This window comes from Cyclopterus lumpus, chromosome 17 (genome assembly GCF_009769545.1).
Source record: "Cyclopterus lumpus isolate fCycLum1 chromosome 17, fCycLum1.pri, whole genome shotgun sequence".
Lineage (NCBI taxonomy): Eukaryota > Metazoa > Chordata > Actinopteri > Perciformes > Cyclopteridae > Cyclopterus > Cyclopterus lumpus.
In genome coordinates, this window is record NC_046982.1 from 4,270,263 (window position 1) to 4,294,981 (window position 24,719).

The 24,719-nt window shown below is 45.2% G+C and overlaps 1 protein-coding gene across 1 annotated transcript in view; it reads right to left on the reverse strand.

The window, feature by feature from the left end:
* col15a1b (collagen, type XV, alpha 1b) overlaps positions 1–23,889 on the reverse strand; it is a 25,521-nt gene extending 1,632 nt beyond the window's left edge. The window contains exons 1-43 of the mRNA XM_034555335.1: positions 23,712–23,889; positions 23,167–23,249; positions 21,543–21,621; positions 20,257–20,444; positions 18,896–19,105; positions 18,397–18,549; positions 16,160–16,234; positions 15,541–15,633; positions 14,602–14,716; positions 14,151–14,191; positions 13,880–14,062; positions 13,384–13,410; positions 13,231–13,293; positions 13,040–13,117; positions 12,894–12,956; positions 12,660–12,809; positions 11,781–11,945; positions 9,811–9,864; positions 9,663–9,698; positions 9,394–9,522; positions 9,091–9,150; positions 8,962–8,997; positions 8,786–8,827; positions 8,491–8,553; positions 7,902–7,937; positions 7,272–7,355; positions 7,108–7,173; positions 6,706–6,741; positions 6,303–6,365; positions 6,070–6,159; positions 4,892–4,927; positions 4,726–4,779; positions 4,243–4,299; positions 3,970–4,029; positions 3,499–3,543; positions 2,006–2,090; positions 1,794–1,834; positions 1,520–1,618; positions 1,235–1,379; positions 1,081–1,145; positions 820–951; positions 601–705; positions 56–130 (exon numbers count right to left, since the gene is read on the reverse strand). Coding sequence (XP_034411226.1) covers positions 56–130; positions 601–705; positions 820–951; positions 1,081–1,145; positions 1,235–1,379; positions 1,520–1,618; positions 1,794–1,834; positions 2,006–2,090; positions 3,499–3,543; positions 3,970–4,029; positions 4,243–4,299; positions 4,726–4,779; positions 4,892–4,927; positions 6,070–6,159; positions 6,303–6,365; positions 6,706–6,741; positions 7,108–7,173; positions 7,272–7,355; positions 7,902–7,937; positions 8,491–8,553; positions 8,786–8,827; positions 8,962–8,997; positions 9,091–9,150; positions 9,394–9,522; positions 9,663–9,698; positions 9,811–9,864; positions 11,781–11,945; positions 12,660–12,809; positions 12,894–12,956; positions 13,040–13,117; positions 13,231–13,293; positions 13,384–13,410; positions 13,880–14,062; positions 14,151–14,191; positions 14,602–14,716; positions 15,541–15,633; positions 16,160–16,234; positions 18,397–18,549; positions 18,896–19,105; positions 20,257–20,444; positions 21,543–21,621; positions 23,167–23,249; positions 23,712–23,889 — 3,738 coding nt within the window. The remainder of the gene's footprint in view (positions 1–55; positions 131–600; positions 706–819; positions 952–1,080; positions 1,146–1,234; positions 1,380–1,519; positions 1,619–1,793; positions 1,835–2,005; positions 2,091–3,498; positions 3,544–3,969; positions 4,030–4,242; positions 4,300–4,725; positions 4,780–4,891; positions 4,928–6,069; positions 6,160–6,302; positions 6,366–6,705; positions 6,742–7,107; positions 7,174–7,271; positions 7,356–7,901; positions 7,938–8,490; positions 8,554–8,785; positions 8,828–8,961; positions 8,998–9,090; positions 9,151–9,393; positions 9,523–9,662; positions 9,699–9,810; positions 9,865–11,780; positions 11,946–12,659; positions 12,810–12,893; positions 12,957–13,039; positions 13,118–13,230; positions 13,294–13,383; positions 13,411–13,879; positions 14,063–14,150; positions 14,192–14,601; positions 14,717–15,540; positions 15,634–16,159; positions 16,235–18,396; positions 18,550–18,895; positions 19,106–20,256; positions 20,445–21,542; positions 21,622–23,166; positions 23,250–23,711) is intronic.
* Between the last annotated feature and the right edge of the window lie 830 nt (positions 23,890–24,719).

The window sequence follows — 24,719 nt, forward strand, 5'->3', positions numbered from 1 at the left end:
TGTACATGTAGGGTGTGTGTGTGTGTGTGTGTGTGTGTGTGTGTGTGACGCTCACCCCAGGCACAGCGTTGAAGGTCTGCGGTAGCACGTTATAGCTGGGCTGATATCCTCTGCTGCCCTCTTGAAGCTCCTGTTCAACAAAGGCTGTTAGAGGCTGTTTTAAAGTAGTTATGGATGTAAAGATAGGGTTAAAGGAGTTTCCATACATGTATGCATTACTACATATATATATATATATATATATATATATATATATATATGGTGAGAAAAGAGAGCTACCTGAAGTCGGGGGGATGTGATGGCTAAATATATTACAACCATCTGACGAAGCCCCGAGCTAAAATGTGCATCAAAAAATAGGAAATTCCAAAAGGGTATGGTGTTGCCTGCTAAACAAGAATTATTAGACCTTAATTTGTATTTTTCCGGGACTCCGGATCCGGAGAATACACACAAGTCTCAAAAATGGACATTAAGAGAGCGTCATTCACTGCAAAAAATGTTTTAGATCGCAACTGGATCTACTCTGATCAGATTTGGTACACAGTGTGTGTGTGTGTGTGTGTGTGTGTGTGTGTGTGTGTGTGTGTGTGTGTGTACCCGGCTGTGGCTCTGGCTCCTGTGCGGTCTGCTCAAGTCTCCAGGTCTGCTGAGGGTCTGAGACGTGGACGAGGTGGACGGTCCGGATTGGATCAACTCTCCGAGCTGAAAGAGGAGGGTTACGGTTTAAAAGCCACTCATGTCGATGCCCCCCCCCCCCCCCCCCCCCCCCCCCCCCCCTTCCCTCGCCGTGTTAAACGTCCACACGCTGACACACACCTGGATCTTCCGCCAGCCGCCGCGTGCTCTGATGTACAGCTCTCCTCCCTTCTCAGACACATAGGCCAGGGTTCCCTCGGCCGCCCGCTGGCTCTCTCTGCTCAGGGCGTGGCTCGTCTTATAGCTCGTCACCTGGAACAGGAACCAGAAACAAATCATGGACTTATGGACATAATACAAGGTTAGCATATACTGTATATGTCTTTAAATGTATAAGAGAGTCAAATAAAGCAGATCAAGGGGAAAGGGCCGGTATCTTACAGGGTTGTCATTTCCTGGAGAGCCCGTTGGGCCGGGTGGCCCAGGGGGGCCCGGGATACTGGCGCCTGATAACGACACATCAGAAACACGTTCAGCAGACATATTGAATGAGGTCTATAAGTTGTATTGATATAAGCTGAGGTCCACATCGTACCTGATCCATATGCAGGTGCAGTTCCTGGGGGTCCAGCAGGGCCGGGGGGCCCTCGGGGACCGGGTCGTCCGAACCCAGGGGCTCCGGGTTGACCCCTGGGACCGACCGGTCCTGAAGGGCCGACGATGGACTCACCTTTTGGGCCCTGCAGGATCATACAGTCCTCAAAGATATCCAACAGCACCAAACTCACAGCGACAGCAACACTGCTGCGATCACACGCATTGATTAATATGATCATTTCAATACCTGAGTACTTATATAGTATCATTATTAGTATCTTACCACAAGACCTGACCTCCCGGGCAGTCCTGGAGGACCCGGCACACTGTCGTCACCCTTCTCTCCCTTCTGACCTTGGTATCCCTGATCACCTTGAGCACCCTGAGAGATTCACAAAAACAAAAGAAACAAACCCACTGAAGAAGTCCAATGTACCGTTTAGTTTGTGAATATCACAGTCAGTGATTATTCATATTTTGGACTGGACGTGGCTCCGTCATTTGCAGTTTTGGTCTGACCCTGTTGGATCTGTGGTGCATGATGAATCGGTACTTACCACAATTCCTTCTGGAAACCCGGGTGCTGAGAAGAAAAATGACGAGGCGTGAATGATACACTTTCTAGCAGTTATTTATCATCATTACACATATATATATATATATATATATATATATATATATATATATATATATATATATATATATATATGGGGACCCAAGTGAGAGAGAAAGTCAAAGGCAGTCAATGGGATGTCTGTCGTAAAGGTCTTACCAGGTGTGCCTGGCTCTCCAGCTATTCCCACATCTCCTTTATCTCCTTTAACCCCGACTGCATCTCCCCCTGTCACTGCGTCCTACACACACACACACACACACACACACACACACACATGAATATTACATAGCCGGCACACGCATGCATGTGTACATGTAGACAATGTACAGACTGCTGAACACAGAGCTTGTTAAACACAAGGGCTGCATGCTCGAGACAGCAGCACGTACAGCCCTCTCTTGGCTCTGGAGGTTAAAATACAAAAGCGTGGGCAACACGGGGTTAAATCAGGTTGTTTCCATGAATCAGTAAATGACGGTGTGTATAAACGGTTCCTGGGTTTTTATGGGTATGAAACCATGCTGTGTATGTAATATGAGGGCAACATGGCCACTAAAATAATCCATGTGTCCCTCAGAGATTGTTGATACAAAATCATTGTAATACAAAATGAACCAATTTACTCAAATTTGGTAAGTGATGTATATTTTTTGTAAGTGAAATTTGGCAGCGGTTAAATGTGTTTTTGCTCACTTATTTATGACTTTGGGAGTTTAAATAATTAGCCAGGCAATATAAGACATAATGTGATGTATGTATTTAATGTATCTTTAAAACCACTACGAGGACTTTTCATTTGTGGTCTCTCATCTTACTGCGGCAGCTCTGTCTGAGGCAACCGTTCAAAATCATTTGATAGTACACTGAAGAAAACATACTTACTAGTATTGTATTCCATTTCTGACAATATATTATATTATATATTATATGCTACACGCTGTTCCTTTCTTTTCATCATTATAGTGTCAGGATTGTGATTTCCCCCCACACTCATCAGTCAGGTCACACATGCATGGAGGAGCCCGTCACCACACCTAAAACCTCTGTGTCTTGTCTAGAAATAGATGTGAGTGTAACACCCCCCACACACATGGTCAACATTTTACAGCCTCAATAGTCTTTGAATTGATAAAACTGATGAGCAATAGAGTAATATCCATATTATTTATCCTCCCTGTCAGGGTTTCACTCAGCTTCCTCTTGACCAAGATGATGAGGACGGTAAGGACAGACGAGGAAAGCCCCCCCCCCCTTTAACACCTGGCATTAACATTCGGCGCGGTCGATCAGATTGGGTGTTAATGAACCCAGAGGTGCATCAAATTTACAGCTGACTAAAAATGCACCTTTATTCCATATCTGGAAAGTACATACAACACTTAACGTTTAGCTCCAACCCCAAATCGTTGTCGTGGTGATAAAATACATCACGAGACACAACCTGTTGGAATGTTAACGCCTGGTGAAATGGACCAGGAGACATTTAGTCGTTTCTTTAAGGATCATTAGGACGGGAGGGAGGGAGGGAGGGAGGAGAGGAGAGGAGAGGAAGAAGTGGGGTAAAAAGAGCCCTTTGTATCCCGGACAGAGCGCTGCCATGCTGCTGCACCCACACACCAACAGAACCAACGGGTGGTCCGACTTACTCGTCCCTTTTTGCAGTGCGGTCTGGGGCGCACCGGAAACACTGTCTTTAGAATCCAAAGAAGAGCAGCGTGATCAGACTACACGAGTCATGAGCGTCACACACATGGTTTCAGGCAACGATGACAAGGACACAAACAAGGCGTTTTGTGTCTAAACCAAAATGTGTACGGTATTTTTCTAGTTATTCTACTGGCCTGCAGAAAGAAATGTCAATCTCTCCTTGAAAATTGGGAGCCGACATCGTCATTTTCAAAATTCTAGCACAATATGCACTTCAGTGGTGTTCAATGGAAGCCAAACATGTTATATAATAATGCATTTCCTCAATGAAAACAAGTATAAAAATGCCTTTTTTTCCGCTATGCCGGACATATGTCTGTGAAACAAGCCTTTTGAATATTGCAAAGCCAGTCCAACAACTGAAAATGACAAATTAGAGAAATAAAAAGATTTTACAGATGGAAACTTACTCCTTTGAGCCCAATAACTCTTCCTGGGTGTCCAGGTGGGCCCGGAGGACCAGGAGGTCCCTGAGAGAGAGAATTGATATCACATTAGTGCCCGGCAGAACAACAACAACAAAACTCAAAGGTTTGTTTACATCGGCAATGCTCCTATGTTGTCTTATTTGTAGCTATCTGAACACATCTGTCTCAACTCCTCGAGTACATTATTTAAAAAGGGGCTTCAACAACAAGGAGATCCCAAATCTTTTGACTTCCTTTCCTCTCGCTCTTTCTTACCTGTAGGCCGCCAGAATCTCCTCTGTCACCTTTCCTCCCAGACATACCCGACCGTCCCTACAGGAGGAGGAAGAGCAACACACGTAGAGTATTTGTAAAAGACAAAGAAGTGTCTAATAGAGGATCCTTAATGAAGTAGTTTGGATGGGCCGCTTGTGGCTTTCTTTTCTTTTCTTTTTTTGGGGTCAATAATCACAATACAAGTACTCAGTACAAGTGCAAAATATCATTTGACTACCAAAAACTGCAAGATTCATTTTGAGAATCCTAATCACAGATAATGAGTGAAAAAGAACACTGTTTATGAATAGGTGAAACAAAAACTGATTAAAAAGATAAATGAATGCATGTGTTTAGGCTTGGCACTAAGATAATACTGCATTATTAGAAAATACATATTGGGGTCATGAATTTTTCATATTGAGTTTAGTAGACTCTAAATTTACAATGAGGATGTTTATACAACAAATACTAGATACTCACAGGACGACCAGGGAAGCCATATTCTCCTTTTTGTCCAGATGGTCCTATTGGGCCCTGAAATAAACAGAAACACAGTGATGCGTTATAGATCCGCACATTTCCATTTCAGTTCATAACAACATGCGAGCTGGTAGATATTCATGTTCTATTCAACATTCAAACCCACCATAAGTCCGACAGGACCAGGGAACCCACGGTCACCCTGCAAATTACAACGCAGAGCAGAAACATGTGAGGCGAGAATACGGCGAGGACGTGACGTTAGATTGATATCAATGGCAGCAATAGATATAATATCAATGGCAGCACAATCGATATAATATCAATGGCAGGAATATACATGATATCAATGGCAGGAATATACATGATATCAATGGCAGGAATAGATATAATATCAATGGCAGGAATATACATATACATAATATCAATGGCAGGAATATACATGATATCAATGACGGCAATAGACATTTTTTTGGGGAGTTTTTCCTGATTTTTGGGGAGTTTTTCCTGATCCGATGTGAGGTCCTGGGACAGGGAAGCCCTCTGAGGCAAATTTGTAATTTGTGATATTGGGATGTATAAAATAAACTGAATTGAATTGAAAGACATGATATCAATGGCAGGAATATACATAATATCAATGGTAGCAATAGATATAATATCAATGGCAGGAATATACATAATATTAATTGTAGCAATAGATATAATATCAATGGCAGGAATATACATAATATCAATAGTAGCAATAGATATAATATCAATGGCAGGAATATACATGATATCAATGGCAGCAATAGACATGTCTTCAAAGATGGCTCGGCCCTCTGGCTCTGTGGGTTTGAACCAGTTGTTTCTCCAGAAGAAAGTTTTTTTCTGTTTTTTTTTATCCGGTCCTGGGACAGGGATGTCGTATGTGCACAGATTGTAAAGCCCCCTTGATTTTGGGCTATAAACTGAATTAAAACTGAATAGATGTGGCCCCTGTTCAAGTCTTCCAATTCAGTTTATTTTATATATAGCCCAATATCAGGGCCTTGGTTTGGAGAGGGAGTTAGATTTGTGTTGTTTGTGTCACAATCAGCACAACATGGAGGCAATTCATTAAAAAAAAAAGAGATCATTTTGACCCTATCCTACGTGACAATCACTTTGTATATTTAAATTGAGCTGTGGAATTTTATGGAATTACAACAACCATACAAACAACACGTCGAGACATTTGCTGCTCTGCTGATGCATCACCAGCAGAAGAGTTGGCAAGAAATATTGACATCCACTCTTCAAATCCTCCTCTGGGTAAAGCACGGTCCATTCTGATAGAGGTAAGGGGTCACTTTCTGGTACCTTGATGCCTTTGGGCCCCTGTGGGCCCTTTGGCGCTGATAAGAGGGATCCGTCAGCAGCAATGGTCACGCCCGGCTCTCCCTTCTCTCCCTGTTAGTGCAAAGAAACCAAAAGTATTATTATTTAATATATGTTCATGTATATGCACTGGGGGCTCCTTGTCTCAAACGTTACATGTTTGAACATTCTCAACATTTATTTGTGTCGTATTCCACATTCTGTCGAGTTCTCACCTTGAACCCGGCTGGTCCCTGGACACCTTCAGGGCCGATGTCTCCCTTTGGTCCCCTGGGGCCCTGGGGAGTGATCAAATGGCAGTGAGGAGTGAGCTGGCACGTTTAGTGAGGGTGATAGCATTTTAAAAGTGAGGCAGTGGAGCTTTGTAAATTCTAGAGTTGATATATATAAATAAAAGAAATGATAAAGGGCTAAGTAATCTTAAAGGAAGAAAGAAAGACCGATCCGAGGCAAAAACATACCTACCCTGTTTAGCCCAAAGACAGCAAAAGCACACACACAAAAAGAAATGTTACATTGCATCTTCACTCAAATTCACTAAAATTCAAATGTTAAGGAACACAGTCAACAGATGATAGAAATTGCTCAGCAGGAAGAAGTGTTGCAGAAGGCTCTTACAGGAAATCCAGCTCTGCCAGGCAAGCCTTCGGGGCCCTGCAACACGCCGACAAAACACACACACACACACACACACACACACACACACACACACATGTAAGCATACATGCATGTGCAGACGAAAATACACGGATGCAAGCTAAAGCAGTAGGTGCTGGGTTAATGATCTTTTTCCTTGTTCTGACGAAGCCAAAGAACCACATTCATACACGGCATCATCGCTGCAGCCGAAGCGCTTCAGAAATGCATTGGCGACATTGCAGTAAAGTATCGGCACATCTACAGTATGTCCCTGTATCGGGCCCATCTTTATGTTACATTCATCACACTCCTTCTGTGCTCATTATCAGCTGTTGTCGGCTCACAGTCAAACATTGTGCTTAACGGCTCAGTGCTACGCACCCCGGGCCCCGGTGGTCCTCTGATCTCTGAGAAGTTGAAGATGCCGTCCGTTACATTGAGCAGCAGCTGTAGGGGGAACTAGGCAATGAGTAAACGTGGCCACTTTCAGCAGCGTACATGTTCGGAGATTTGCACGGTTCACTAAATAGAGTGGGAGCACGTACGTCCGACAGATTGACGAAAGGTCCGGGAGCTCCAGGAGGCCCAGGTGGTCCTAGGACACTGAGTCCATCAACACCACGATCACCCTTCAGGACAGAAAGTCCGTTTATTAAAATTTAAAAAAAGGGTAGATCATCGAGAAGGCAGCAGCAAACAATTTGACATTTCAATAACTTTAAAGTTGATGCAGAGAACTTGTTAGCGAACTGTTATTTGGAGTTCAGTACTGGCCACCTGGCGATCCGTTTTTGATCTCTACAACTCCTTATGGAAATATCTGGCTTTTCAGCTGCTAAAATCTCCCCTATGTTCACCAGCTATTGGCGAACTGTGTCTTTTTTAAAAGTTGTGTATCAATAATCAATAGTCCAATGAGCAGAAACTCACTATCGAGCTCCGTGAAGCCATAGGGAGCAGCACATTCAGGTGGAAATTCTTTGTAGGTTCATCATCACCACCAGCGACCCCTTTTTTACTTTACTTTATCACATTCATTTTCACATTGTCATTCGGTTCACAGCTGTTATAAAAAATATAAATCATAGCCTCTGAATATCGAGCGTCATACAGTATAACGACTGTGCAGACAGCATAAGGCATCATCTAATATCCACATGGTACGGCAAGCCTACCTTGAGTCCTTGATGGCCCTTTTCTCCTTTGGCCCCCTGTTTGTAGAGTAAAGGGACATAAACTGTGAGCTATGTGTTGCTATCCATCATCCATAAACCATCACAGAATGGAACTGAAATATTTGTTCAGGTGTATGTATGCTAGCTAGTTAGCTACTGCTAGCACTTCAGCTAACTTCCTGGCTACGTTCAAGATGTGTTGGGTGTGTGTGTGGGCGTGTGTGTGTGTCTGTGTGGGTGTGTGTGTGTGTGTTAGCACGTTGCTAATTCTAATGACACATGTGCTCACTAAGCTGGTGTACTGTGCTGTATTGAATTTACATGAATTAAGCCGATGTCCTGCTGGAAAGACAGCTAAATTGTTATTTTCCAAAACGTTATTACATTGTTTGTAACCTATGTAATTACACAATTTGACATCTTAATCCCCAACATAACTCATTGCTAATGAAAACTAAAACACTATTTTGTCCCCAACTGCTGATTGTAAAGTACACAGCTGTAACTCGCCCTATGAGTTAATCACACATGACATTTCCACATCCGTTACATCATCAACGCATTCGTTGCGGAGACACCCGCGACTCACCCTAGCGCCTGGTAGTCCAGCAGGACCTTGAAGACCCTCTGGTCCCGGGTCCCCTGGCTCACCCTGTAATCACACACAGCGTGGACAGAGGTAACACATAGGAAGCACTTGTTTAACTTAATATGTGGTTTGTGTCTTTGTGAGGTTTAAATACATACTTAATCCATAAATGATGAGAACTGCTTTTTAAGGGGTACTACTCACTGGTAAAGCATCGGTACACCTTCTAAAACCATGAAAAGACTGAGAAAATAGCCCCGTTTCCATTGCCAGTGCCCTTTCATAATCCTCTTACCTTGACAGAGATTCCTGGAGCACCTGTGGCTCCATCCTCACCCTACAGAAGACACAATGGAGCATCTTCAACTACTCACGCTACTCACAGAGCAATCCGACATTAAGTATCGTTAGCTGTTCAAAACAGATTACTAGCTACTATTGGCAAGCACCGGACTATCATAAATTTATTACCTTGGTACCCTGTGGTCCAGGTATGCCGGGGGGACCCTAGAAAGAAAAAAACAACAACACTCTAAGACTGTATAAGAAACAATGTACACAGTCTATATAAAATAAATAGACACACACTCTCGCACTGACCTGTGGGCCTCTGACTCCAGCTCCAATGAGCATGTCACTCTTCCCAGACCCCTCCATATCCTGAAATCCAAAACACTGTCTGGTGTTAGACATTGAACTGACTGACCCATTAAAATAGGTCTAAAACAACAGCAGTGATGTGTGTGCGTGGATCCGTGCTTGGATCCGATGTGAGGTCCTGGGACAGGGATGTCGTATGTGTACAGATTGTAAAGCCCTCTGAGGATAATTTGTCATTTGTGATTTGGGGCTATACAAAATAAACTGAATTGAATTGAATCTTTTGGTATGAAAGCGGGTCACCTCGACAAAGAATTTGGTTCCTGGAGGGCCGGGGGGTCCCGGGGGACCCGATGGGCCTCTCTTCCCCTGTGGACCACTTGGCCCTCGTGGCCCTGGAGACCCTGCTGAACCCTGAGATCCACATTCACCCTGCAGATGATAAAAAAAGGAAACAGTGACTAACCAACGGCCAGAAGCGGGTTTGTCTCTGTGATGAAATAGAAATGCACACAAGCACATGGTGGGAAGTTGTATATTTTGGGCTTATTGTATGCTGAGTTATATATAACCTTTGGTCCAGATGGCCCAGATAACCCTTTGTTACCCTGAGGATGTTCAGAAGGAATAAAGAAAGAAGTGTTAAGGAAATGACCACGACTACGTGACTTTGATAGAGTGACTTCTACTGAGCTGCCAGAACCAGGACACAATCCATACCTTCTCTCCCACAGCTCCTGGTACACCTGGATCCCCATCTTTTCCTGCTGGACCCTGGACACGCGAACCAAGAGAGACACGAGTAGAGGCAGACAGACAATAAAAAGTGATGAGTCTCAAAAAATATGCCGACGTAGAGCAAATGTTTTAAGCTTAGCTGTTCATTGACCCTTCAGCCATTCCAAAAGGGGACAGCCTGTCAGTCTAAAGGAATACCGGTGACAAGTCCGTTTCCTGAAGCGATGAGGTCATCCATACCGACGTCCGTCTGACTCGTCACAAGAGAGTCAAACTTAATACATCACGCTCACGCAGCGCTGAATCGCCATTAAATGGTTGGCGTCACAGTCTGGTGAGACCAGCTCCGATGCCATACGCTCATTTTATTTTTTACAAATTAAAGTCAAGGTGATCTCCCTTCAGCTCCTCGTGCTCGAGGTGGAGACGCTGGTTTTTCTGCATTCAGCTCAAATGTAACATGAAGCAGTGGAGTCAGCGACTGTCAAAGGCAAGGATGATGTCGTGGTCTGTTTTCTCATCACTTAGCAGGAAAGTTTATTCCTTTAACAAAGCAGCATCAGACCAAAGGACAACAATGTTTCTGTACATTCTTTGGTACAAAATGACAACATGGTGTACCAGAGGCCTCAGGCTTTTTCAGTGAAACACTAAACTCCAAGGCACACTGACTTACTGGCTCATTAGATTACTACTAAAAGCCTAAACTACGAGATGGGGGCTAAAGATGGAGATACACCTGCCTGTTGATCCGTTGAGCACTTTAATCCTATTGACTAATTCCTCAGTGTTAATGCTGCATTCAAATGTCCTAAATGTACTGAGAAAAACAAACAAACAAATGGCTGCAAAACTGCGATATGTTGCTCAGGTGATGGACTCAAATATATAGAAAAAAAATATTGTATTGTTTGATGTCATTATGTAATGCATGTAGCTGTAAAATTAAACTTTATCTTAATATTTTATTGCACCACTAAAAAGAAGCCATGCCTGAGAGAGCTACGTACCATGCGGTTGGAAATTTGGTGAGTTTCAATAATAATATGTTCTTTATTATCTGGTTTGCCGTAGGCATGACTTCTTGGGAATGCAGAACATCCTCATGACATTTCTCCTTTGCTCGACCCACAGTGTATCGTGTGGTCTGCCTCATCCAGAACTTTGATTCTTATCGGATTATTTTGTCAAAATGAAGCGAAGTATCGGCAATAAATTAAGTTTGAGTGATAAAATGTCCGAACTCTGTCTGCGGTTTTGAGCTAAATCTGAGCACATCAGTGTACCTTGGTGCTTTGCATTGACTGAAAACAGCCAATATATATAGCCATATGCAAAAAGAGAAAAATAAAGAAAAACAGATCCTTAAAAAGGCAGATTCGTTCCTTTACCATGTCGTATGAAAAAGAAGGCAAAGTGGCAGCTCAAGCCGAGGTTACAAGACACGTGTGAGTTCCCTTCAGGTCATTCCCCGTGACACGTCGCGCTTCATGCTGAAATGTTTCATTTGGAAATGACGTTTGAACTGGAAGTAAATGAAGCAAAGCTTGTTCTTGACAAAGCAGCTCATACGGCGCATAAGCACAGGAGGGATTAATAAAGGGGCAAAGAAAGCAGTGACACACACACACACACACACACACACACACATACACACAGACATAACCCGCTGTGGCAGCCAGCCAGCAAATAAGACAACATGCATAATAATGCAGATAATATGCAGTCGTTATCCTGAGTATTGGGGAAGTGAGCTAAAGTCGGTGTGCATCACGGGTGTGATTCGTTTCACAAGATAAAAACACAATAAAGTCCAATGATTATCTCAGATTAGGTTATTAACATACAGATTATTGTCTCAGAGTGTTGCTTCCTCAATACTCAGGCGTTTGACTGGAACTCTGCCTTTTATTGTTTGCTGGTATCACCGAGCAAACCAGGAAAATGTATACCTCGCCCGAACCCCAAGCAGACCCAAAGTCAAGCCCAGAACCAGAGGCAAAGCTGGACTCGGGAGTGAACCCGGAGCTGAAACCAGAGCCGAGGTCATAGGAGAGCCCCGTGCTCAAACCTGAACCATCGGGCCCAGAACCACTAAACCAATCCTCATCAAACATCTGAAACAGAGTGGGGAGGAGTGGAGCAGAGGGTGGAGACAGAGAAGGAGAGGTAGAGGGAGAATGAAAGAGGGACTGGTCATCGGCCATGACACACACACACACACACACACACACATATAATGATCACTGCTATAGGATTTGAGAAGAAGTGAATTTGACTGAAGGTGAATTTGAATTGGAGGGGAAGGTGGAGGAGGAGAAGAAAGACGGAGTACACGATGATGATGCAGACAGGAAGACAGCACCAACCCAAGTCAGAGGAGAAGGCCGAGGCAACGTATTCACATGTAAGTAACGGAATTGGAAAAGATGGCAAATCTGAACATATTTTAAACAGCTTCTCCTCCTGCCTCAATGGCATCTCCATGTCTTCAGTCTGTATTCATACCGTTTATATATAGCATTTATTTAGATGCTCAAAACTGTACAGCCAACACTGTGCTGGAGTTATATCAGTTGTTGTAATTCAGACAATGTTCAGGTATTCAGTGTCTTCCCGTCAGAGTGGATCATTTGTTTGAAACAGCATTTGCAACCATAGGTTTTAAAACAGTGTGTAGGCATTAGGGGGGGGGGGGGGCACAAGTAATGTCATATTCATAACCAAGTATTCATTATTAATTCACAAAACAATACTTTGTGGCTGTATTGGCCCACCCCTCTGCAGGGCCTCTGTTTATCTGCTGTTTGTCTTTCATGCGGGGGACTTACTGCTATTCCAGGTTTGCCTGGGAGCCCGTCTCTGCCGGGGGACCCGGGTGGTCCGGCGTGCCCTGGAGAGAGACCTTCCCCTGTGTCCGATGATGACAGGGGTCCCGACGGACCAGGAGGTCCCGGAGGCCCCGGGAGACCAGGGTGACCCTGTTGGAAAGAGAGTTTGTTTTTCGATTATGTCCACTGTGTAAAGTAAGCTCAACTCTGACCTCTGCTGCCTTTTCCTCTCACCCTGATGAGCTCAGCTTCGCTGTCCAGGTCTTCAAACCCAGAGCCCAGGGCATCCGCTCCGTACTGTAACACACAACACACGGGCCGTTCACTTTTCAGGTTGCCAAGTAAGCTTAACCCTCGTCTGCATTTACTGTGACACTCACAGGCACACTGCGGGATCTGGGGGGTCCAGGAGTCCCAGGGAGGCCAGGAGGACCTGGTAGACCAACTCCGGGGTCTCCCTGCAGAGAGGGAATGCAACAGTCTGTATTTGACAGTGTGTTTGGTGAAATGCAGGTAAAGTGATTTTAAACTAGTCCTCTTGTAATGAGTCATTAGTTTCAACTTGTTCTACCTTCTCTCCTTTAGCTCCTGCTTCTCCAGCCAAACCTGTAAATCCCTCAGATCCTCTCTGACCCTGGGTGGAAACACACGTTGGAGTTACTGCATGTGATATTTAATATTTAAAGCACAGCATAGGAGACAGAAGAAGAGATAGATGACTCACTGGATCTCCTTCATCACCCTTGCTTCCCTGTGAAGGGAGAGAGAGGGAGAGAGAGAGAGAGAGAGAGAGATATTTAGGATCAGTACTGAATCATAAGAACTCAGCCACGCCTCTATCTCGTTGCATACACACACACATACATACACACACACACACACTCACACACACACACACACACACACACACACACACACACACACACACACGGAGGAGTCCTGATGATAAGAAGTGGGGAAAAGCATCACACACAGCAGAGGACACAACAAGCTGATGCACACACATATACGTACACAGACATACACACACACACACACACACACACACAGACACACTGACACACACATAGACATACACCTACACACACACACACACACACACACACACACAGACACACGGACACACACACAGACATACACACACACACACACACACACACACAGACTCACTGACACACACATAGACATACACCTACACACACACACACACACACACACACCCGCTGTCCGTCTCTCCCTGACAGTCCTGGGGATCCAGGAGATCCTGGTGGTCCCTGTGTCCCTCTTGGACCGGGCTGAGCTTGCCCAGGTAGAGGGCTGGATCCTGGGTGACCGGGTGGGCCAGTTGGGCCTCTTGGTCCAGGCTCTCCACGCTCTCCCTTTGACCCATGCCTGATATGACCCTGGACATTCAAATGAAATACAGTCAACCTGTGTCCAACAATAAAAGGAAGTATAAAGATTGGTGAGACGGTCCACGTCTGAACTCACATCTCCTGACCTCTCCCCCGGCTCCTCCGTCTGGTGCGTCCCTGTGACAGAGTGTGACATCATCAATGTTGCTGCTTTAATACATTTTCTCATCTGCTCCTATCAAAAAGGGGCTATGTGCATATTATAGGCCTGTTTACAACGGATTCTTGAACATAATTGAACTAGTGTGCTGTGTACTCACTGAACAAGTATGCTCCTTTTTGTTTTTTGTTTGGCATCACTTACATATTCACGTTCACATTAATAGCACAGTACAATTAGTAGCGGTACATTGGAGCAGTAATCGTCCTCAAAGAGTGGTTAAGAATGAAGGACCACGGTTGTCACGCTCGTCCCGGGATCAAACGCCCGCTTAAGGCCGGCAGTGAAGCCGTACTAAAGTACACCGAAGACTGGCACAGTGTGCCTTCATAGCGGTAAAATGAAAGACGTCAAGGTTCATTCTGACCTCTGATCAGCATGTCTTCATTGGCCTCTGTTGGGGTCTGGTGACCGGAGTACTCGTCAAGCTCCGCCTCTGGAGCCTTAGTGGGCGGAGCTCTTACTGGAACACTGTCCTCCGCCTCCTCAGAGAAACCAAGAAGACGAGTATACTTTTTAAAAAACATCAAAAATTATTAATCCTCTCAGAGTGAGACATTGTCAAGGAAAATTAATTAAACTATTCGTCGGGACTGTTGTCGATGAAGGTCTCCGGACATCCACCAAGATTTTATATATATATATATATATATATATATATATATAATATGTGTCTGGTAACAGTTATTCAAGTTCTGAAAGGCCGTTCCCTTTGAAGCTTCAAAGTCAATGCTGATTATGGGATGTTTGAGGTCAGGCTGACTTCCTTGGCCGAGGGAGAATAAAAGTTGGTACCGGAACAGAGCAGAAACACACACACACACACACACACACACACACACACACACACACACACACACACACACACACACACACTCACTAACACGGAGGAGTCCTGATGATAAGAAGTGGGGAAAAGCATCACACACAGCAGAGGACACAACAAGCTGATGCACACACATATACGTACACACACACACACACACTCACACTCACACACACACACACACACACACACACGGAGGAGTCCTGATGATAAGAAGTGGGGAAAAGCATCACACACAGCAGAGGACACAACAAGCTGATGCACACACATATACGTACACACACACACACACACACACACACACACACACACACACACTAACTAACACGGAGGAGTCCTGATGATAAGAAGTGGGGAAAAGCATCACACACAGCAGAGGACACAACAAGCTGATGCACACACATATACGTACACACGCACACACACACACACACACACACACACACCCCTTGTTCCCAGCTCTTCATCCGGCCAGCTCACCTGTGCCGTGCCATGTTTTCTCTCGTGGGTTTTCTTCATCATCTCCTCCTCTCTGTCGTCCAGAGCGTCATCTCCACTGGTGTATCCCGAGGCCTTTGACAAACGTTTACGAAAACAAGCTTAGAGCAACAACAAAAAAACTGAAAAAGATCTCAACCAATGACGACGCAGTCACCAAAGTTTTGCCAGTTGTACATATTGTTACAAACGAAAGAATTAACGAAATAATGAGAGAAGAAAAGGACATTCAACTAAAAACATTTCTCTCCTTAAAGCTGACGGAAGCTTCATTTGAGTGGATCAGGGGGGTCCCCGTGTCTGTCCCGAGTGGGCTGGTCGCTGCTGAAGAGTTTCCAACAAACCTTTAGGATTTCATCTGATTTTTTATAAAATCCAGATCCGATGGCATCAACTACTTTTCCCTGATGCGATGTGCATATCTCGGGCATATAGAAGCATCAGTATTCCTCAGCTTCTATCCTTTGACCACTAGAGGGTGCTGTTGATCGATGTGTATGATATTTGATATGACCAGAGGACACTCCTGTTTTTAACCTAAAAAGTGATTTCCTGAAAGAGTGTGTGTGTGTGTGTGTGTGTGTGTGTGTGTGTTCCTCACATAAGGATCATCGTCTTCACACTGCTCCTCAGCTGCTCTGGGATCATCTTTTATCACCAGCTGCTGAATGGATCCCTGAATGGTGAAAGAGCGAGGTTGAGAGGACACGGATATTTCAACGGGTCCAAACAAAGTTGGGTTGGAGCAGCGGCATTACAGATGTTGATCGTCATGACACCCCTTTCACTCACAGCCACACATGTTCAGAAAGCGAGACGTCTGAACTGTACTTAAATACAATGTTGAGGTACTTCTCCTTTACTTGAGCGTTTCAGTTTTATGCTAATAATAAAACATGACACGCTGTTACGAACTGAACTATGCCCCAAAATGAACTCGCTTCACCCACTTCAACAATAATAATGCTGCTTACACGTTGATGCAGAGTAATAATAATTTATGATAATAATATAACAATTCTAATAATTATCAGGGACCAATGTTCTAATTGTCATGAAGAACGGATCTCTGAGCCTAACTTGCCAACAGAGGAGCACACACACACACACACACACACAGACACACACACACACACACACACACACACACAGAGTGACCCAGATATTCCATATGTCTGCTGCTGAGCACGCACTTATTCCGTCGTCATGCTTGGGGTACCCCGTTCAGAAAGTCAGGCTCATGGCGAACAAAGCAGCATGAAGCGGGGGACATCCGCAGTCACCATGGCAACAAGGGACCAGTCGCTTGCATTTGTCGTTTGTGATCGTGGATGAGTTTAAAACGGACCGCAGAGCAATTCAGATAATAAGTGTGAGGAGAGGTGTCGTAGTTGAGTCTTTGAGTCTTTAATGTCTTTGGAATATTCCTACTGACAGACTCCTCCCCCCTCTCCCCCGGTCTGATCTTACGACGGCCTCATACTTGACATGGCGGCAGACTCAAAGGCCCGAGTCAAGGCCTTGATCTGACCACAACTAAGCCTTGTTGATGTCTCGGACTTCCTCATCTGCTATCCACTTACTCCCCCCTGTCCTCCGTCCCCTCCTCCCCTCCTCCCCTCCTCCCATCCTCCCCTCTCCCTTCCTTCTTCACCATCTCTGACCTTTCCTCCCTTCTGGCTTCCTCTCTCTCTCTCTCTGATCTTCTATCGCTTTATGGAGTAAAACCATGCTCCGGAGGAAGTTGCACTCGAGGCGGTCATGACATTTCGACCCGAGCCGCGTCCCCCGATGCGGACGTCCGAGCTTTGGAAAGTCGGTCGCCATATTGACGTTTGTGCACCCTGATCTCACAGTGCTCCACCAGCATTAGCTCGGGGTTAAATTCTTAGTAAATATGAGCCAAAATTGCAGAATCATGCTTCATTTTACAACCTGGGGAGTAATAAAGTTATCTAATCTAATCTAATCTATGTAGTGGAGGGCAATCGTAGACGTGACGATAACGCCCTCTCTACAGTCGGCTGATCAGTCCGGCTTTCAGGCGACACACTCAGCTGATTGTCTGTTTGTGTATCATTATTTTATTCATTTTAAAAGTGTATCACTGCCACTGTGCACTGTGCTGTTCTCTCTCACTGTTAGCCCTCCACATCTGTATAGAACACCTGATCGTGAGCAGCAGGGCTGAAGAGACAAAAGTCCACTTAGGGAGGCGATGTCTGTCGCAATAACTTATTTTAATTGACTCTATTTAATAAACTTTTCTCAACCCTAATCCAGTAATTGTGTTGCCCGAACAGGTTCACGGACATTCGTAGGAGAGTTCTCAGGAGAACACACGAAAAATGATTAGAATCATTAAATTTTTAGCTGTATCATCAAATAATTTCTGTTCCTTTTCAGGTATTTGTTTGGCACTTTCATACCCACAACCCCATACATTTGAAATAGGTAATGGTGAAAACATTGCAGCTTCTATTTCCTTTTTTTGTTTTCTGCTTTTTGCATCGGTCAAATTGTCAGAATTTTGCGGAAAGCAATTATGTCAGAACATAACTTCAGTATAGGCTGGATGTCAGAGGAGACAGACTCTGGTACATGGTAATGAGAGGCCAGAACACACTCACACACACATGCACACACACACACACACACACACACACACACACACACACACACACACACACACACACTCACACTTGCACACACAAATCCCGAGGCCAACCTCACACACTGATATTGACACAGGCCTCATTCTTTCTCCCTCTCCTTTGCCCTTTCTGCAGAATAAAATTCCTTCAAAAGACGACATTCAGAGGATTTCTATTCACTTACCACAAACTTGTCGAGCCCCGTGCTCCCCGCGTTGGCTACGAAGACGCCCGAGTTGTGCGAGAAGTTGAGTCTCTCGGGCCTCCGGTGGAAAGTGGTCCTCTCGGCCTCGCCGCAGTCCGTGTAGAGACGCACCTCTTCATGCTCCACCACCACCTGATGGGCGGACATATACTTACTCGATGTCTACTTTTGTCGTGGCGTTTCTAATGGTTGTCAATAAATTTTTAGTTTTTTTTAGTTACTTCTTTGAGATAAAATTCTCTTTTTTAAAATGTACTATTTGCTTAATATGTCAGTTTATGCAACATGATAGACCCTCAAAGGTTCAATACCTATGGCTGTTCGACCGGGAATACAAGAATAAAATAGAAAGGTTACAGAATTTGACTTTTTCTTTGCTGAGGTGGAGCATGAAAATATTGAATAATAAGGTGTGGATCAGCTGAATGTCTCTCTCGGACCCCAGACTCGGTCAACATGCGCGTAAGGTAATCGTCACCGTGAATCGTGTCCATTGGTCGGTCATGTCTGGGACGCTGAAGGACGCGGCCTTGTGGCTGTGGGAGGCCTGCTCCCTGTCAGTGTAGTACAGTAAGATGCTCTGGAGGCCCCCGCGCACCGGAGTGAGGGCCAGACCCAGCTCCACCACCTTCTGACGGGCGTCCGTGATGGCGAAGAGCACGCCTCCCCTCTGAGAGGCCGGACGCACCTGGAGCGAAAGCAGAAGACGTCAATAGAGGGTTTCGCTTTGGCTTCTCGCTCCTCATATGAATATTACAGTCACACCGTGGGGCATATTACTAACACATTAATACACAACACAGAGAGCCACACAGGGGCATTTGGAATGGGTATCACACAATACATTGACAGATCTAAATGGTTATTAATAATGTCTGATTATACAAGTTAAAGAAATACAAATAATGAAATAAAATATAATTCCTGGATATGGATTCTTGCTTTATGATCAAAATTCCACAAGGTGGTGACATAACATGACCTTAACTAACGCTAAAGATTAGAATAAAGATACAGGTGTGACTATGTGCGATGTTACCGAGGGTACATACATAATACATATATGGCTATGACATAAGCATGTTACCTGTGTCCCAAATACATTGATGAGAAAATACCACAGAATTGTGAGGAAAATGACTTTTACTACATACAAGAATACAATCATTTGATCAAGTCAGAGTATTCCAAAGTAAAAGCCCAACATTTGTACCATGAAATAGCTGCATTACTTTTCAGATCCAAGTCCTCTCAGTATGTACGTAGTCAGAGATGTCCTGAAGCAAACCTTTCAATCACCATCAGGAATTATGGAGCATTATGTGTTTTTATAGCACCTCAAGTAGCTATTTCACGATAGAGATGTGTGATTTGTACTATGAACATATGGAGTCAAATAATTTATTTTCTTTTTAATTCACAAGGGACACAGGTCACATGTTTGATACTTCTTCTGAATATAATCCAGAATGTATTCCCAAACATGTATATTTCTAATCCCTGTGTTAGCACCTTATTTTGAAAAACGGAATTAGTCACACATGTATCCTCCCTCTGGCTTCACCAAGTCCATCTCTGTCAGCTGAATATGGGCCGTTGAACCCATTTACCACATTTATCTCATCATCTCGAGATAACAAAGCTTGTGATCTCGCAATAACAACATAAAGAAAGGCTGCGTGAATCATGTCCATTTCTTTCAACTTTTTAAACACCGTTTGTGCTGTCCCTGGTTAAAAAAGGGTTTCCATGCAGCAGGCTGCGATAAAGTACGATAAAGTACTGTATATTGTACTGATTGGGCTTCCGTACCAAAAAGGTTCAAGTCTTTAGCATTACCGTGACGATGATGGCAAAGTCCCTGTAGAAGGACCCTGGCACGAAGGTCTTGGTGAGGCGGCCGATGTTGGCGTTGGGCCCGAAGTTGTAGGCTGGCAGGCCCTCATAGCCGGGGCCGAAGGAGACGGAGGGAGGGAGGGGAACGCCAATTAACTCCGTCAGGTCCAGGTGACCTCCTGAGCCTCGCTCTGACGCACACAGAGACAATGTAGCAATATGTTGGTCAGAATGTGAATGGACGAACAACGAAGGAGATACACATCTTTTTCTTTTTTTCTTTTCTTGACCCAAACATCCTCCCATGAGTGAGCCGTTCGCCCCCAGAGATGCACAGAAGCCGTTCCAGCTGACGTCAGAGGGAACCGGCTCCTTTTCGTCTGCTACCTGTGTGTTGCTAAATCCACGAGACATAGAGGAGCGGCTCCCGGGACTCATCTTGACACGGCTTTATTTGACTTGATTTGATCCGGACTTGGCCCACGCCTCGCTGCTCTGCCCCGCATGGACATAATCCTCCGAAAACAGAAGTGCACACACAATGGCCGGCAATTAGGAGTATTCAGTGTGTAAGTGAAGAGATGGCTTCACATTCCCCTGATCCCCCCTCACTGAGGAGTCCGTCTCCCGTGGCGACTGACTCTCACCTTCAGCATTCCAGCCAGGATCACGCCTGCTACATATATCTCTGTCACGCACACACACACACACACCTACACACACACCTACACACACACCTACACGTATAGAAATGCACGTGTATGCATTGGGCACACATCAAACACACATCTCGCCCACGCGAACGCGCACAAAGCCCAGAGCAGAACAGACAGGCCGACATTTGGGGGTCTCTAATTGGTCGGCCCGACCAACTGGAAGCGTATCTGATTAGAGGGTTCAAGGAGTGCGTCTGTGTCGAGGGCGTTTGGCTTCCAATCACGCTCTGCACATTTACATGTTTATCGTCGTAAACGGGTGGGCACTCAAGATGTGCAAACCAAATACGCTCACGCAAAAAAAAAAGAACACACCAAAGCCGGGGCGTTGCCGGCCCCCCACCCCACCCTCCACCCCACCGGTCCAGATGCAAAGTCATTAGTGGTCCGTAAAGGACTGAAAAGGAACAGACGCCATTGCTCTGAGAGAGCTCATGATGCAACCAGCGTGCTGTCCGATTGGCCACCGACTGCACCGCGAGAGACACAAGTTTGAAGATGTAGCAGCCGACATATTGCCGTTGGAACGTGTTCTGGACTTGGCAGCAGCACCAGCGACCTGGTGGAGATTACCGGTCATGACTTGGACGGCTGCCATCTCAAGACAAACAATGTCCACATTGTTCCTGCCGTGAAGAGTTCTTAAGGTCCACTTTGGCCAGAAAGAGCAAGATGGGGGGGAGGTCAAATGTATGGGTTTGTGAGGAGGGGTAACTCCAAATCTCTAAATAATCGAGTCTTGTTTAAAGCAGTAACGTTACCTGTAGAAAAGCTTTAGTTGGGAAAAAAGCTTCCGATTAACCATTTGTTAATCAATACCTCAGAAATTGATCTAAGTTTACAGCAAACTTAAGGGCCATATGTTTCCCCCGGGTGTTGGTGGAGACCAGACCGGAGCTCAAAGCAGAGTAATAATGGACACAAGTTCATCAGGTGTCAACAAACACAACTCAACACGAATGCTTATGTTGCTCAGACTGGAAGTCCCATGGATGTGTGTAAATAGACAAACGTTGTTTATGTCAATATTCTATTAATGTAGCTTGTCCCACTGTCCCAGAACGGCTGAAGAAATGGTTATTAACAACACATGTTAAAATGCATCAATTCAAGTCAGGTTACAACGGTACTTTCAGTCAAATGTATCTTAACTTTTAATGAGCATAGTTATCTCAAATGCACCACGATGTACACGATTTACATGATGTACACGTTCCTGTGAGCATGAAATCTTATGTCACAAAGTATTGGCTCACTGAACTACAGCGGCTACATGATTGTAGTGGAATTAAGTGGAGTAGAAGTAATGGAAGTTAAGTACTAATACCTAAAACAACGGGAGATAAGTGCAATTCTTGAGTAAAAGTTACTTTTCCCCACTAGTTTTGAGGCACACACACACACAGACACACACACACACACACACACACACACACACACACACACACAGGCCTATAGAAAGGCCTGTGGTCTAATTCCTCTCTAATGACATCATGTGATATGGTACATGCTTCGACTTCATTCACATTGCCACGAAAAAAGGTTTCACACAAACATCTTAAAAACAGGTATTTCTGATCAATATGTTTCTGAGGATTTACTGATCACTAGATCGATTCTGCACTCAGCCCGTTCATCCGTTACTTCTTGACTCCTTCTTGACGCAGACTATCAATATGTCAGTCAGTCAGGCTTCAAACGGTGTCGCTCACTAAGTCCGTTGCATTCATGTCGCCAACTCAAACAGTCCGCCGGTCATCTGATCTCCGAGTCACTTCGCGTCACATTTTTCCACACTAACTCCCTCCTCCTGAACCTAATCCTCGTCATGTCGGCCGCTTGGATGCTTGATCAGCTTGATCAGCTTGATCAGCTTGTAGGGACTTACAAGACCAATATTAACAGAAATAACCACTTCTGTTCCCATTTGCGTGACACACCGGGGCATCATGGGGGGAACAATAAAGATATCAGATGGGTTCAAATAAATAAAATAATTTATCTGAGGCTAGTGAATACGGTGGATTGATGGTTAAAAAGCTCTGCACTTTCCCTTAAATCATGTGTTGACACAGCAGCACGACCTGCTTTGACCGCTAAAACCACTATTTTCTTTCCAGATATCCAACAGTGCACTACTGCTTGGTGCACTAATTAATATGTTCACATATACAATGGATCAAATCACTAAGCGTACTGCAAAGGTGGATCGCTTGTAGTGGCAAACCCACGGAGAGTCATCACAGAGCGCCACTTTTCCCTCAGTACTCGGATTGGAACCTAAAAGAAGAGTGAATATTGGGTATTTACATTGGTCAGGTGTTGCTTTGTTACGAGCCAACACTATCAACTTTATAAGATGCTACTATGTTGGGTTTACTTGTTTCTGCCGCCTCCAAGTGGACAAAAACGATGTATTGATGCAGGTTAAAGGATATTTTTGACGTTTTTGGCCCTTTCTTGGACTTGTTGTGTGATTGTATTGTTACAGAATAGTCTAATCCTGGCAGTTCCCAACCTGGGAGATGATGAACAAGATAGGAAAACACTTCTACTACACAAACGACGGACTCACCTTTCATACATTGTTTTTAAATAACGAAATACTGGGTAGTTTACACCTGAGGCTTTCTGATTTAATTGCTTGCAACTCATAGGCACATTCTACTTCAAGTTATGGTGGCTCGCAGACATCACTTTTCTTAGAACTATATTTTTTTAAAAGGCCACAGTAACACTCACCGCTCTTCCAGTGTTTCAGTGCTTTGTATTGGGCCCTGGCTTTGCTGCCTGCGCCCGCGCCCCCCTCCGGATGCAGAGGCCCAGGTTCTGCAGTGCTGGGGCCGAGGATCGACCACCCCGGGCTGGGCGTAGGGGTCAGTGGGGACCCCTCCGTCAGAGTGCTGCCCGGCGGAGCCATACCGGTCACCCCTTCATCCCTCACCGCCACCCACTCGGTTGCCCCTGGGGTGCCAGGAGGGCCCAGGGAGGTGATGGATGGAGAAGGGATGGAAAAAGGAATGGAGGGGGGTGCAGAGCTGGTGCTGGTTTTAGGGTTCGCCCAGAAGAAACTCCACCACTGGGCACGCACGGGAGAGGAGAGGAGGAGGAAGAGCGCGAGAGAGAGGCGAGGGGCTCCCATCCTCCGACTTTGCCTTGCATGAATGTACAAAAAAACGCAGAGGCCGTCAACTGCAGCTGCCAACACGTGCAAAGTAGTCTACTGCTCTGAGAGGATGCACATGCAAGTCAATCTCACTACTCCAGCAGATCCAGTGGCACAAGAAGTATTCAGGGGGCGACCTTCTCAGCTTCTTGCCGTACTCTCTGTTCCTTCTCCCTTCCTCTTTTCTCTCTCTTCTTTATTCTCCCCTCGTCACGTCCTCCCTTTCTCCGTCCGTCTCTGTCTCTTGCCCCGTTTTTAACTGCCTGACATCTCTCCCCCCCCCACCCCCCCACCCGCCCTCTCCCTTCCCTCCTCTCTCCCTGTGTAATTACCGACTCCCCCTCCTCTGGCAGTCCACAGCACAGCAGACTTGATTTTCTCTCCCCTTTTTTTCTCTCAGACAGGCAGATTAGAGAGTTAGTTCACTACTCCCCCCCCCCCCTCCCCCCCACCATCTGTGTGTGTGTGTTCCCTGTGCCGTATACTTGCGGCCTCTCGGCCTCCCCCTCACCCCCTCATGTCAGGTCTAATGAACATAGAAACACAGATTTAGGATAACCCTTCACAGTGCTGCTATTACGTGT